General features: G+C 19.0%; 4 protein-coding genes across 9 annotated transcripts; all 4 read right to left on the minus strand.

Annotated features, from left to right (window-relative positions):
* Positions 1–206: 206 nt before the first annotated feature.
* LOC122717662 (RNA 3'-terminal phosphate cyclase) lies at positions 207–4,157 on the minus strand. Of its 4 annotated transcripts, none has more exons than XM_043941923.1 (8): positions 4,023–4,157; positions 2,154–2,301; positions 1,786–1,903; positions 1,315–1,639; positions 1,038–1,179; positions 739–878; positions 501–654; positions 207–430 (listed from the first exon to the last, which is right to left on the minus strand). In XM_043941923.1, exons 2-8 carry the CDS (start codon positions 2,190–2,192, stop codon positions 212–214), a joined length of 1,137 nt encoding a protein of 378 aa, XP_043797858.1. In that variant the 5' UTR covers positions 2,193–2,301; positions 4,023–4,157; the 3' UTR covers positions 207–211. The 4 variants fall into 4 exon arrangements, with proteins under 4 accessions (XP_043797858.1, XP_043797859.1, XP_043797860.1 ...); XM_043941924.1 differs by lacking the exon at positions 4,023–4,157 and adding an exon at positions 2,429–2,482; XM_043941925.1 differs by lacking the exon at positions 4,023–4,157 and having other exon boundaries at positions 2,052–2,178.
* Positions 3,970–4,962, minus strand: LOC122717663 (probable ribosome biogenesis protein RLP24). The gene is made up of 2 exons (XM_043941927.1): positions 4,805–4,962; positions 3,970–4,549 (listed from the first exon to the last, which is right to left on the minus strand). Exons 1-2 carry the CDS (start codon positions 4,883–4,885, stop codon positions 4,115–4,117), a joined length of 516 nt encoding a protein of 171 aa, XP_043797862.1. The 5' UTR covers positions 4,886–4,962; the 3' UTR covers positions 3,970–4,114.
* Positions 4,963–6,087: 1,125 nt separating this feature from the next.
* On the minus strand, positions 6,088–12,123 carry LOC122717682 (cyclin G). 2 transcript variants are annotated; one of them, XM_043941966.1, is made up of 8 exons: positions 12,032–12,123; positions 8,883–8,925; positions 8,678–8,799; positions 8,124–8,537; positions 7,780–8,034; positions 7,419–7,627; positions 6,828–6,895; positions 6,088–6,734 (listed from the first exon to the last, which is right to left on the minus strand). In XM_043941966.1, the coding sequence occupies exons 3-7, from the start codon at positions 8,795–8,797 to the stop codon at positions 6,850–6,852; spliced, it is 1,044 nt and encodes a 347-aa protein (XP_043797901.1). In that variant the 5' UTR covers positions 8,798–8,799; positions 8,883–8,925; positions 12,032–12,123; the 3' UTR covers positions 6,088–6,734; positions 6,828–6,849. The 2 variants fall into 2 exon arrangements, with proteins under 2 accessions (XP_043797901.1, XP_043797900.1); XM_043941965.1 differs by lacking the exon at positions 12,032–12,123 and adding an exon at positions 11,023–11,143 and having other exon boundaries at positions 6,090–6,734; positions 8,678–8,925.
* LOC122717683 (putative glutathione-specific gamma-glutamylcyclotransferase 2) lies at positions 12,107–15,249 on the minus strand. 2 transcript variants are annotated; one of them, XM_043941968.1, is made up of 4 exons: positions 15,108–15,249; positions 14,699–14,938; positions 13,814–14,240; positions 12,107–12,239 (listed from the first exon to the last, which is right to left on the minus strand). In XM_043941968.1, exons 2-4 carry the CDS (start codon positions 14,831–14,833, stop codon positions 12,151–12,153), a joined length of 651 nt encoding a protein of 216 aa, XP_043797903.1. In that variant the 5' UTR covers positions 14,834–14,938; positions 15,108–15,249; the 3' UTR covers positions 12,107–12,150. The 2 variants fall into 2 exon arrangements, with proteins under 2 accessions (XP_043797903.1, XP_043797902.1); XM_043941967.1 differs by lacking the exon at positions 12,107–12,239 and having other exon boundaries at positions 13,611–14,240.
* Positions 15,250–15,277: the final 28 nt, after the last annotated feature.

A 15,277-nucleotide genomic window follows, 5' to 3' on the forward strand; every position in this document is an offset into this window, starting at 1 on the left:
AAATATAAAATTAAATATAAATTTAAAAATCTAAATTAAAAATATAAATTAAAAAATTAAAAATTTAAAAAAATTTATAAAATAAAAAAAAACATTCTTTAAATTCTAATATATATGTAATTATTTAAAAATAGATAAAATATATAAAAATTATCTGTACATATGTATTTTACATTCAAATAATATTTATTGCAATACAAAACATACATTTTTATTCTGCATATTTATTTTCATATTCACAACCTTTACATTCTAAGCTGTATGAAATATTATCTCCATCATTACTATTTTCACATAAGTTAAAATGAAGATTAAATTGAGCTAACATCAACTCTGCAACTTTTATAACTGTTTCTGTATGACAAGTAAGTTTTTTACTGCCAAGATTAATTCTAGAAGTACCTTTAGCTAGAGCCATAAAGATGATTAACTGAAATAAATAATTGATTATTATATTATTTATAAAATTTAAGAATTATTTATAATTATTTGATACATACTTGATCTTGCGCGTAATCGTCGACACAAGATCTTGCTAAAATTGTATCCAAAATTTCATTAGCTGCTTGTATACCCGGAGCTATTTGCTCTTGACGTCCAGAACCCAATCCTGATCCACCAAAAATACATTCACTAGTCGTAGTACACGTTACGCTAATATCAATTATATTTTATTAGAAATATGATGTATAAAATTTATTGTTCTACACATTTATTCCTATAATATTAAAACCTTACTTAATGCCAGAACCATTACCAATAGCTATAGATTTATCCTCTTTATAGACTTCAATATTTATAGATGGTAATGGAATATTATGCTTGTTTAGACCTTCTGTTAAAATTGATTTTACATCATTGGCCATTTTATGTGCTTCCTTCAAAATGAAGAAAATATAAAATAAATATAAAATATATATAAATTTAATATTTAAAATTAGAAATATATCAAGATTATGAATATTAAATTATATATTAAAATTATATAAAATCATATTGAAATTATATTATAGAAGCTATATATAAAAGTTACATACTTTAATAGGAACAACACCTGCAACATATGCCCAACCTAATATTTCACGGGGAATTCCTGGATCAGTTAAAGTAATAGCTTTCAAAATATGTACAGGTTTTATATATAAATATATTTCTCCACCTCCCTTTGGATAATAACCCCTTTAAAAACAATTATAAAATTAATATGTAATCTAGTATATAGTCTTTAAACAAGACTCTTTAAACAACTTTATAACTTACATTAACTTAACAACTTATAATAGAATATTAACAATAGCATACATTAATATATACCTTGTTATAACTCTAAAATCAAAATCTGCTCCAAATTTATTAAGTAATGGCTTCAATACTTCTGTGAGATATTCTATATGTGGTCCCATAGGAACATTCGTACCACCTTTAAGAATTAATGTAACCATATCTCTTTGTGGAAAAAAAAGAGCACATGGTAAAGCTACTTGAGCTAGCAAACAAATACAACCAGCAGTTCCTGTATCTATAAGAAATGTATTATTTCTTTTTTCATTTAAATGACCAGGTTTAAATTCTAGAAATGTTGATCCTATATATGCTCCATGAACATCTGCATTACACATAGCTTTTAATAGTTCTACTCCTATAATATTTAATTTAATATATTAATTATTATATTTTAGTTATCTTGCTTTATTAATTATTATATAGATAATTTAATTTAATTATATTGTAATCTTTTTTTAAAATATTTAACAATAATTATATGATATTTTAATAAAAACAAACCTTTTAAATGTTGTGCAGCAAGTCCAGGTTTAGGACGGCCTGCTCGTATATTATTAATTTTAATTGGAATTTTATACAATGCACTTAGAGAAAGTGCTATTCTTAATACTTGACCTCCCTAAATACAAACAATATATATTTTTAATTTTAATTGAAAATATTAAAATAATATATTTCAAACCTATATTTTATAAGTAATTACAATTTTAATAATAATTAATTGATAATATTAAAAATAACATATTTCAAATTTAATAAATAAATACCTAGTAATAAATATCTTACAAATATATTCTGTAAATCCTACTAAAAACTGATTAACCTTTCATCATTTTTAAAATGATAAATTTTAAAATATATATACATACACCTTCGCCTAAACTTCCATCAATTTGTACTACAGACATGGTATGAATAGTGCGGTCGAGTGTGCGAAAAGCACGCAACACTCCGCTATATAAATTTTGCACTAAAATATCGTTTCTTCTTTAAGAAAGCAAAATTGAAGTTGTTTACCTAAAACAATAAAAATACAAACTAAATACGAACTATAATATACAAATAAATATAAAATTTATTTTACATAAATTCATTTTAAAATCTCAATATATAATATATTTACATTATTACATATATTATTTACCGGTAGTTAATATATATATCTAAAATATATATATCTAATCAAAAAAATCTCACTATCTTATGAGAAAATTTATTTAATCCGTAAAAATTTTAATTCTAATGAAAGTTTATGTGAATATAAAGTATAATAAGCTATACATGAAGCAATTGTTTTTTTTTCGTCCGAAAATTTCTTTGACGGGACGAAATCAAATTACTCAAAGTTTGAGCAGTTTTGTGGGAATATTGCCTACTAGAAGTCTCTCAACTTATTATATTTGTTCTTTTCTACAAATGATCAAACCATTTGTTTTTACATATATGATTTTCGACTTCATCTCTATTATTCTTATGCTAAAGGCTAGTTTAGAAAAATAATTAATATTTGCCAAATTTGTTATAATTTGAATTACTAAAAGAAAAGTTATTGTAATCTATAATAACTTTAAGGAATAATTCCCAACGATTCCCATGGATTTAAATTTTTATATTTAAATTTATTTTAATTTAAATTTATATTATTATATTATATTTCCATATCGAATTTAATACTTAGTATCATAAACCAAAAGTGTCAAATTAACGGTCTGCGAATCAAAAGTTAAAATAAGAAATTCAATCAAAATTATTATTCCAATAAGAAAAAAATTCTTCGAATAGAATTAAAGAAGTAAAAATATAGAATTTCAAGATATCGATTTTTCCAATGTCTGATCATTTGTATTTATCATCATTCTTTTCATTAGATAAAAATTCTCGTGAGAATCAATCAACAATATTTATTTATATTTATTGTCATCAAAATTAATTTATGTTTATTGTCATTTATATACCGTCAGTTTTTGATTCTAATTTTTAACTTTTATTTGTATGTTTATTTTTTTTTAGTTTATGTATATTTTTATGTTTTGTATTATATTGTACTTTTATATATATTATATATTTTATATATATATATATTATATATATATTATATAGGATTATAAAATTATAATTCATACCATTTAATATAATACTTTATCTGAGTCGTTAATATGAATTTCTATAGTTGCATTAACACAAATCATAATATAAATTTACATAATAAAAATGATAATATTATAGTACAATTAATATATTTTTTTTAAATTTTTCTTTCTTTAAAATTTTATAATTCATGAAATAAAATAGATCTTAATCCAAGTAATTATTTACTTCAATAAACGTTATTATAAGTAATGAAATATATAAACTAAAAATTTTTCTTATTTTTACAATAAAATAAAATAAAATTTAATTATATTATAGAAGCAATTTTTACAAACATATTTATAATTTCATTTTTCATAAGATATAACATGATATTGACATCTTTAACTCATATATATTTATTTTAAATTAAAAATTTTTTTCTTCGATATTTAATAATGAAAATATAATATATTTAAGAAAGAATTATTATGCTTATTATAATGCTTGCTTATTTATTGGCAGTTAATTTTATATTGTATTTTTATTTACAAATTTTTAATACAATTACAAATTATTTTATGTTGTAATGTAAAAATTAATAACAATTTATAATATAACTTATTGTTTATGATAAATAAAATTTTATTAATAATCATGTTTAATACCTGATTTTAAAAGTTTTTAATAATCTAATAATTATTATCATTATAATATGAATATTTTATAAATGAATGAGTGATTTTCATAACAATTTAGTCTAATTCATTTCCATTTCTATTTGTTCTTGTTCATCACTGGATTCTTGCATTTTGTCATGTTCAGTAATTTCTTCTAATTTCTTTCTTTCTTTTAATCCTACAGCAGGTGATTTTATAAGTGATAAATCACGTTGAACTTCTTTAATATCTCTTTCTTTTTCTAATTCTCGTCCTTTACGTAATCGTTGCATTATATGTAGATTTTGTCTTCTTTGTTTGATATTTTCTACTTTTTTCATGGCATTAATTGCATTATGCCATAACTCTCTATTATACTTAATAGGAATATTCCTTCTTTTTTCAAATTCAAATGATGGATCTACTGCCAACTCTTTTCCAACTGTTTTTCTATATGCTTTGGTCCATTTGACTTTTCTTGGATTTTTCTTTTTCTTGAATGCAGCATGACATTTTGATCGACAAAATTTAAATATCTATAACATAAACAAAATATGATATATAAATATAGTATTATAATTGATTATCAATAATTGATGATCAAATATTAAATAATTGTTAATTGTTCATATACATTTACAAAAATATACAAACAAAAAATAATATATATATATAACCTAAACAATGTCGAAAAAGTTTGAATTTTATAATTTGAAAAAGAATATTTTAAAATATAATTTTGAATTTTATTATTATTAATATTATAAAAAAATATACATAAAAATTCTCACCTTACAATCATTTCTTACGAATTGTATTCCATGTCCCGGATATATCCGAGATGAACAAAAATAACACGTTTCTATACGCATATTGCATTCATTTATGAAAATACTGGATTAAATCGGAAATCAAGACAATGAATATAAGATTACAGATGAGATAAAAAATTAATAATATTTCTCCATAAAAATTTATTATGTTGTAAATATTTTTTTGAAATTTCTTATAATAATTTAATATATTTTCATTTTTGAAACAATTTAATGTCAATAATACTTATTTATAAGTTATAAATATAATTAATATATAAAAATTCAAAATGATATTTTATATATCAAATTATATATATATATATATATAAGATAAATAATATATTTTTTAATTTGATAATTTTTTAAGAAATATTTTGTAAAATTAAAATGAAAAATTTAAATCATTGCTAAATATTTAAAAATATAGATATAGTAAAAATTTGAATTTTTTCTTGAAAGATATTAATATTTTTGAAATAATATAGTAAATAATAAGAATATAATATTTTTTGCAATTAATCTTTTTTGTTTTAATATTTTACAATTGATTAAATAAAATATTCATAATAATAAATTATACATATATATTTTGAATTTTATACTTTTATTTTATATTTATTTGTATTCATCTTAATGCTCTGAAGTTGCTGATTTTTAGTAAGTTACCTTATTATATTTATTAAGTATAAAAATTTTTCATAAATATTATGGTTTTAAAATATTATAAATTAATTTATATATATATTTTAAATTTTACATATAATTATTTTCATAGAAAATATTTCTTTTTTTGGTTGATTTTAAAAAATGTTTTTTCTCAAGATTACTAACTTTTGCTCTTAATTGTATTTATAACATATAAAAATTATTTATTAAACATTTATATATCTGAAATATTTTCCCAAATAATATCTAAATGATTTTATAAAAATTTTGAAATAATTCTAGATTGGAATTCTAGATATGGAATATGATTTTTATCAAAGGCATCTGTTATTTTTCAAATTTTTTAAGTTATTTTCTAATTATTTATAGAAAATAAATAAAATTTACAATTAATAATAATTATTAATTAAAACAGTATTAAAACAGTATTCATTAAAAACAATATTCAAAATACAATTTGAATGCAAAAGATTATACTATTTATAAATGCATAGTTACATTTTTTTTTTTTAACAAAGATATTGTAAAATCACTTAATAAAAATTTCTTATTTACATTCGTTCATACTTTATAAACATAATACATAAATATAATCTTACAACAAAACATCAAATAGTAATTTAAACTTTGCATAATTTTTAGCATTATAATTTATTAAACATTTTGATTTTCCTAAATAGTTTTATTTATCATTTATAATATATTTTTTAAATAATTTTTAACTTTATATTTATAATCACATGTAATTAATTTTTTGTGTTTTTAACACGTTTTGCAAAGGTATGTATATATTTATAATAATTCATAATATACGAATTACAATGGACATTGTATCACATTTATCTTACTACTATACGACATTCGATTGTTATTTATTTCTTTTTTACGGCATTCATGTTTTTGATATAATATTAATAATCGATAAATTTGAGAACGAAATTCTCGTCCATTTTATAAAATGTATAATATAATTAAAAAAAATATATATATATATGTTTCAGTACATTTAGTACATTCAAAACCAAATTTAGTATGAATTAGGTACTGCACTGAAATATTTTTTTAGCTGTTTTTCAACGCATGTCATAAAAAGAGATATCACAAATTTCGCTATTCGACGTAAATACATTGATATTTGTACTTTCTATTTAATTTTTAATGAAATTTATTTTTAATTTTAAACTGAAATCTAATTTTTTTCTTGGTATGTTGAATAAATATTAATCTTCTGATCCAGCACCTTAAAAATAATATATTATTAATTATAATATATTTTATATATAGCATTGATTATTATGTTAATATTTACAATTATAATCATTAGCTAACTTACTTTAAGGCCTCGATACTGCCATTTAACGTCTTTTATTTCCATGACGTCGACCGAACTTACGATTTTTTCTGTAAATAAAGAGAAATTAATATTTATCATTATATATTATAAATATTGATTCAAATTGTTAAAAAATTAATCAATATGATATATTAATGCGAAACCTAATATTTAATAATATTAATATAATATACATATATATATATGGATTGTATTATAGTATAGTATAATTGTGATTAAGGATATCCTTAAATGATTAAGAATATAATTAAGAATCTTATAGAGAAATCCAAATAAGAGTCATTCAAATTTTTATTTATTCTTTTTAAATCATTCAAATGCAAGGCATTCATTTAATTAATTTTTTCTATTACTTATATGTTATAATAAAATATAATAATAATAAAAAAAAATTTCATTCAAATCAACAGCATTGTTTATATTTTTTAGATAATATGTTTGTAACAACCTTTATTTAATTTCTTTGCTTAGAAAATTTCGCATGATATGCTATATTTTTTAATCACTTTTAGTTTAAATCTTATAATATTATTTAATCATAACTACTATATAAAAGTAAAAAAAATATACCTAATTTTACTCGGTGAAGGAACCGGAGTATGTTCGGCAATAACAGGTAATACAGAAGTAAATTTGTCAGTTGGACGTAAAAGGCGTGCTGTACGAGAAGATAATCTCCATATCAGTCTTTGTCTGTGAGGAGTTTGCTCTTGAGCATTATATTTGCTCAATACAGCACCCACAGCTTCATGTGTAGAAAAAAAGCTTGTGTCTGAAATCTATATATATAATAGATATATCAATACTTTATGTTACTTATTATGTTATTCATTATTCATTTAAAAAATATAAAAAATATAAATATGTAAAATATAATTAAATAATTAATAATAATTAAATATAATAAATATATAAATTGTTATAGAATTACCTTACATATTTTTTGAAGTTGTATAGCAAAGTCCAAAAGTCTAAGCATTTGATGTCTTGATGTTATAGATGTATTAATAGTAGAGGAACTAGGTATAGCAGTTGTTGATATGGGAATATCTGTATTAGTGTCTAATCGATTCACTGCACTATCTAAATATGTGCAGAGTAAAACAAGTGCCACTTCTGATGGTCTCAAACTTGCACAATTACCATCACACGCAACCATTTCTAACCTAAGTAAAAGCTCAGATTCCTAAAATAAAATAGATAGCAAATTTATATTACATTTTATATTCATATATTATATTAATGTAATATTTTTAACAAAATTAAAATTATTACCGTAACAATACTGGTATACATATCTAGTCCTAAGTGTGATGCAATTGCAAGGAACATTGCATTGAATAATTGAAGAAAAGTTAAAGATGTAATAGGTTGAGTACCAGGTGCCCATTCTAACTTATTCCGTATTACTTCTGACATACGTTTAAGATCACCACCTGTGCATTTACACTGAGAAATTGAAACTAAGTGATCAGCATCCAATGACTGTGCTAACTGAACAGCAGCTATGTGAAAAGCAGATACACTGATACAAGCCATATGTTTTGGTCTTGCTTTCATTTTTGTTAAAAATCGATCCATTAAATTAATAGCAACAAAAAATACATCTGATGGTAGATCATACCATACTTTCAAACATCTTAAAACATGAGCAGATCCATCACGAGCTCCAATTGTTATTTCATCATTCTAAAAGAAATAAAGTTATTTAAATAAAAAATATATACTAATATAATGACTTTTTACAATTAAAAAAAATTTTTTCAATTTATTTTAATTGTAATTATTATTATTTTTATATTAATTTTTTATATAATTTATGTACATACTTGTGTTATATTAGGCAATTGAAGATTAGGTTGATATTTTACTTCAAGGACCAAAGCTTCTTGCAATTGTTCAAGTAGCGGGTGGATTGCATCCGGTACAGGCAAGCCCGATGTGTCCATTCCTGCAATGTGTGACTGACAGCTCACTACAGCAATAATGAAAGAATAAAATAATATAAAAAATGCGTAGTGTGGCTGATAATACAAATGTCACACAACAAGAATGGCGCAGCTGGCTAGCCTTGTATCTGTAAAAAAAATACAATATTAATATATTATTAATAATATAATATATATATTAATAATATAAAATAATTGTTTAAAAAAAATTTAACTTAATTATTTATAATTATTATATTAATAGTAATAGATAAATTTATTTTTAACATATGCTATCATATATTTAATTGATTTAACAATCAATTGAATGGTTAATTGATTTAACAATTAATTTAATGATTTATTCTTTAATAACATAAATTCAATTATGGATATATACCTGTATTTAAATATTTAAAATAATTAAAGAGTTAAAGAACTATTATAGGAAAAAAATATAGAAAAACAGAAATATTAAATTGAATCTTTTATTATATTATAAAATGAAAATTTCACAATGATGATTTCTATAATATTTATTAATATAATATTTAAATATTAAAACTTATTAAAAATTGCTACATTATTAAAAATAATACTTTTTATTATTTTCATTATTTTTTTTTGCTATTATATATATATTTAGTATATTTACTATACGTCATCATTGAATTGTGTACTTTGAAAGTTATAAAGAAAGTTCTAGAAAAGTATTTAATTCGAAATAATTTCGATTGTAACGTATTCGATTATACATTTTTTCTTTTATAACTTTGAAGATACATTAATTTAAAATTTAATCAATAATAAATATTATATATAAAAATATATAAACAATATTTATTTATATTTATTATTATATATACAATATAATAATTAATATATCATATATATTAAACAAAATGTACGGCAATATTATTACAAAACTTACGTAAAATTTTTAAATATGTTATTACAATGTAATGGAATAATTAATTTTAATGAATTAATTAATTATCAATATAGAAATATCAAAATTTATGATACATAATAAAAAAATATTTTATAATATTAATTTATAATTAATTTATCATTTAAATTGAAATATCAAATATAAATATAAAATTATATCATAATTTAAATATAAATATCATATATCATATGTTAAATATAAAATTATGACAATATCATTAATGATCAGTGAAATTATAAAAAAATTATAAAAATATTTAAAGATTTTATATATCTTAACAAACAATTTTCAAATTATTTATATATTATAATAATATGATGAAACAAAAAAAAATAGAAATTATAAAATAATAATAATAATAATATTAATANNAATAATAATAATAATAATAATAATAATAATAATAATAATAATAATAATAATAATAATAATAACAATAATAATAACAATATTAAGATATTTTTTTTCTTTATATTCACGAATTAATAGTATAAAAAAATAATTATTAGAAACAAGAAAAAAAAAAGTATTTATTATAATTTAAAGTAATGTAACAACAAAATTTAGTAAACAATAAAATTTTCGAAATCTATTCTTTAAATATACAAAATATTAAAAAGAAACGTTATATGTTATTTCGATAATATTCGAATTGTTATTATCATATTCAAAAGAAGATTGTAGAAAAAATTTCGATCGGATGATGCAACAATGAACTGTCAAAATTAAAAGATCGTAATTTAGAGTATTCTTATCGTAAATGAATGAATATGAAAACAAAAACAAATTTAAAATATGCAAACATGTAAATGAACTTTTCCTTAATAGAATAAATATAAATAAGATTTGCAATTAAAATCTGAATAATTCATAAATATTAAAATGTCAATAATAGAAAGATTTAAGAAAGATATTAATTTTGAAAAAATATAATTATTTTAAGTACACGTAAAACATGTAAAAATTAAAATCATATTATATTTATATTTGTATTATTTTAATAATTAATAATAAGAATAATAAAAAATATGATATAATAATATTCTAAAATTGATTTCATAATGTTCTAAAAATATCATAATATATTTGTTTTAATTGTTTTAATAATAAAAAAGAAATAACTATAAAAAAATTGTTTATTTAAAAAATTAATATGATTAGGTTATAAAAAATTAATTGATAATTTAATATAAAAAATGTTCCTATATCATCATAACGAATTTTAAATTGATTCGTTATTGGCAACAAAATACAAATATAATAGTTTTTTGTATATAAAAATTAATGTACGTACCATTTATTTCAAATTTACAATACGAAATTAAGATCATTGAAAACTATATGTGTATTTATATTATCTTTTTTCTTTACGTAAGAATAATGAGCTCCCGCAAATATACACTATACACGAGCGTGTACATGAACGATATTGTAATTCGCATCTGCTTGTGAATCATCACGGACGGAAAATATCCGAATTACTACGGATACGTACGAATTTAAACGAATTTAACCGAAGTATATAACGTATAAAATTGTTATAAATTGCTGATTTATTTTTATAAAATATTCTTTAATATTTTTATAAAATATTCTTTAATAATTCATTTATTAAGTAATTCAAATAAATTTAAAAAATTATTCAAAATTTAAATTAATAATTATTTAAACAAAAATTAATAAATAATAAAAATTAAAACGCAAATAATCATATATCATAAACAAAATAAATAATTCGCATAAGAATTAAAATTTTAAAATATTCTAGATTACATTTTCAATATTTTATTCTGGAATATTTTTTAATAATCTTTATAGCTATATCTATAATATTTATTTGAATTTATTTTTAATATATTTGAAATAAATTTATTATGTTCTAATATTAAATATATTCGGAATAATTTTTATTTTTTTCATTAGTTATTTCATTAATTATAAAATATTATTAATTTAACAATAATAAACATTATATTACTTATTTTTAAAAACAATATACAAAATTATAATGATTTATTTATATTAATTTGTAGAAAAATAAAAATTTAATTTTTAATATAAATATTGTGTTAAATTTAAAAATATTAGCGAATTGTAGTAAAATAATTAATTAATATTATATTATAACCTTATATATTATATATATAGCTACATAAATAATCAAATACATAAGTAAAAGTCATTGTAATTGTAGTTAATAGTTATACTATTCCCGTTATTTCGCCATTTTGTTTTAGTTAGACATTTGAATGTATTTTGTAAATACTTTTTGAATTATAATGAAATTTTAAAAAAAAACTTACCCGGATGCGTCCGAAACGCTTTCACGTTAATAGATCACCCAATTTTGGCTTTTTTATCGTGTTTGTCAATATAGATAGGAAACAGATTCACGAACGAAATATTCCGTTTGACAGTTGTTCTAACAATAAGGAATGGTGGAGCTATGAACATTCAGCTGATCGTTATGCGTCACTACGTCTTCACAGTCATGCGTAATAAGAATTAGTTCTATAAGCATAGTTTATTTTATAAAAAATTCTGAATATAATGTTATTATATAAATCATTATCATTATTAATTGTTTTTAAAAACAATTTTCCTTAATTTTAAATAAAATTTAATGCTATTTTCATATTCATTTGATATTAATATGTTTTAAGATTATATAAATTATAAACATATTATATTTTTTATAATATTAATGATTTCACATGTAATATATAAAAAAATATTTTTAAAAAAATATAAATATATATAATAAAAATAAATATTTTTTTCATAATATATATATTATATATTATATTATATTTTTAATCATAGTGTCACTAATCAAATTCTTGTCCATACATTTATATATCCTTTTAATATTACATTATAGTTCATGACCAAACTTCAGTTGATTCTGTTACAAAATTTATTATAATGTTTGACAGTCATTTCATAATAGTATACAAAGATAAATGTCTTATGTCTTCATTTAAATAAAAAAAAAACGGAAAGAATATATTTTTATGAAATAATAAAAATAATAATAAATAAAATTTTTTTTTTAAAGTTATATATATACATATATATAGTTATATATATACATATTTTTCCATAATCATCTATTGTAATACATTTTCATCACAACTGAAATATTTGCCTTTTAAGTGTTTTAAGTTACTTTTAATTTCAAAAATAGATGAAAATCACTAGGTAGTTTGAACTGTATGATGGATAAAGTTTTGAGAAAAAAATTATTTTTTTTATAAACAAACTAAAAAAAATAGAATAAAAATTATGCATTAGCAGAAATATATGTAATAATGATTACAATTAGTAATATAATATTGATTACATGGAAAAATAAGTATATAAATAAAATATTGATTATATGGAAAATATATAATAAAAAGTAAACAAAAAAATTTTTTTACTGTTATTATAAAGATATATCTTTCTGTTCATTTTTTATTTAAATAAAGATATAACTTTTCATCTTCATATTATAATTATATCTATTAAAAATATATATGTATATATATATATATATATATACATATTATATATATAATATATACATATATATACATAAAAATAAAAAAATATAAAAAATTTTCAATAAATAAATATGCATATTTTAGTATTACAATGTTTTTGCTTTATTTTCATGAAAAAAATAAGTATTTCATTAATGATAATATATATATTATAAAGAAAAAAATAATAAAAATATTTTTTTCTTTTTCATTATTATATAAATTACAAATTTATTTTTATTATTTAAAAAATATATGATTTCTTATAAAAAATTTATTTTTATTTTCTAATTGCACAAATAATACAAATAATTGTCTATTTTCTAAAGTTTTCTTAATTATATAGATAATACAAATAATTTTCTTATTTTTTAGAATTTTAAATACAATTTTTTTATTATCATCAATAATCATCTTTGATATGTAAATACTTATTAAAACAAAATTCTTATCCATTTTCACTAGTACATAAACTTTCATTTAATTTTATTTTGATATTTTTTTCTTGTTCTAATGTTTTCACAGTTGCTTCTAATACATATAAATGTTCATCATTTATACCTGGTGCTATTAGTCTCATTGCAGATGCCAAATTATATAAATATTCTGTGTTTGCTCCACTAGGACCATGAGATACTAATATTTGTTTTGCTATTGTATATATATCTTCTACACCTGCATAATTTGGATTATCTTCTCCACCTATGTAAATTGTAATATAAAATGGTGTGTTTTCTGAAACTGATGATAATAATTTTTCATTTTCTAAATCACTTGGAAATTTATTATTTGCTAAGGAATACGATGCAGTATCTTTAATTGAATAAGATGGATAAAAGAGCACACTTTTTCTTTCATATCCTCCTTTTTCTCTGTAATCCAAGTGTTTTACAACTTTATCTTTGTTTTGAGGTGATATTCTATAAGCAACACCCCATACTTCATCATTAGGATTATCAGAATTAAGTAATGTTACAACACGACCAGGCTATAATATTATTACATAACATTATTATTTGTTTAAATATTAAATATAATGTATTATATATTACATAAAAGTTAATAATATAAATTATTAATAACTAATAAAATAATTTATATATAATATAATATATATAAATATGAATAATATTTTTAGATACATATATCAAATTTTCAATATTAATATTATTTCAATATTAATTAATTAATTTGATATAGAAATTATATTAAAAGAAATTAACAAAAAAATAAATTTTCACATAAAAAGAATTTATAATTTAAAAAATCAATTAAATATAAAAATATAAAAAATACCTACAATTTGTAGATATTTTGCTGAATTCTTGGAAAATATAAAAGTAATTATGATTAAGTTTCAAATTTCAATTTATAAATAATAAAAAATATTTCAAGTGAAAAAGATTGGTTGAATAAAATTTTATATTAAAATAATTAAATACATACTCTACTAGGTATTCCTCTATGATCTATACTTTTTTGATAAAATCTTCTGATGTATCCTTTGATGTGACCAACAAGAATTTCTTCGTACGGAAAGTCTGCTTTCCATATCAGTGAACCATAACCAAATACCCACATTATCACTTTTCTTATTAAATGAAATTTAAAGATTAATTAAAAATTATATTTTTTTTGTAAAAGTATAAATTTCGAAGTATAAATTTCAAGTTATTTCCTGTATTCCTAAAAAATATTCAATATTGAATTTTCATTACATTATCAAATAACATATAATTATATGTAGATATTTTATTAAAAGTTTTAAAGATATAACGTAATAAAATATTTTATATTAAAATTTTAAATAACATTTATAAGATATAATTATTTCAAATGAACTATAGTTTCTTACATATTAAAAATTTTTTAACATTCAAGGAATATTTTATGAACGTTTGTCAAAAATGAATTTGAATTATGTTGTGAAATTATAGTCAGTATATATTTGTGCTTAATTAAAATTACATTAGATAACCACGCGGATATTCAAGCAGGATCAAATTCTTTTATAAAGAATAAATT

This window comes from Apis laboriosa, unplaced genomic scaffold (genome assembly GCF_014066325.1).
Source record: "Apis laboriosa isolate Shangri-la unplaced genomic scaffold, ASM1406632v1 scaffold56_cov145, whole genome shotgun sequence".
In the NCBI taxonomy this organism is placed as follows: Eukaryota; Metazoa; Arthropoda; class Insecta; order Hymenoptera; family Apidae; genus Apis; species Apis laboriosa.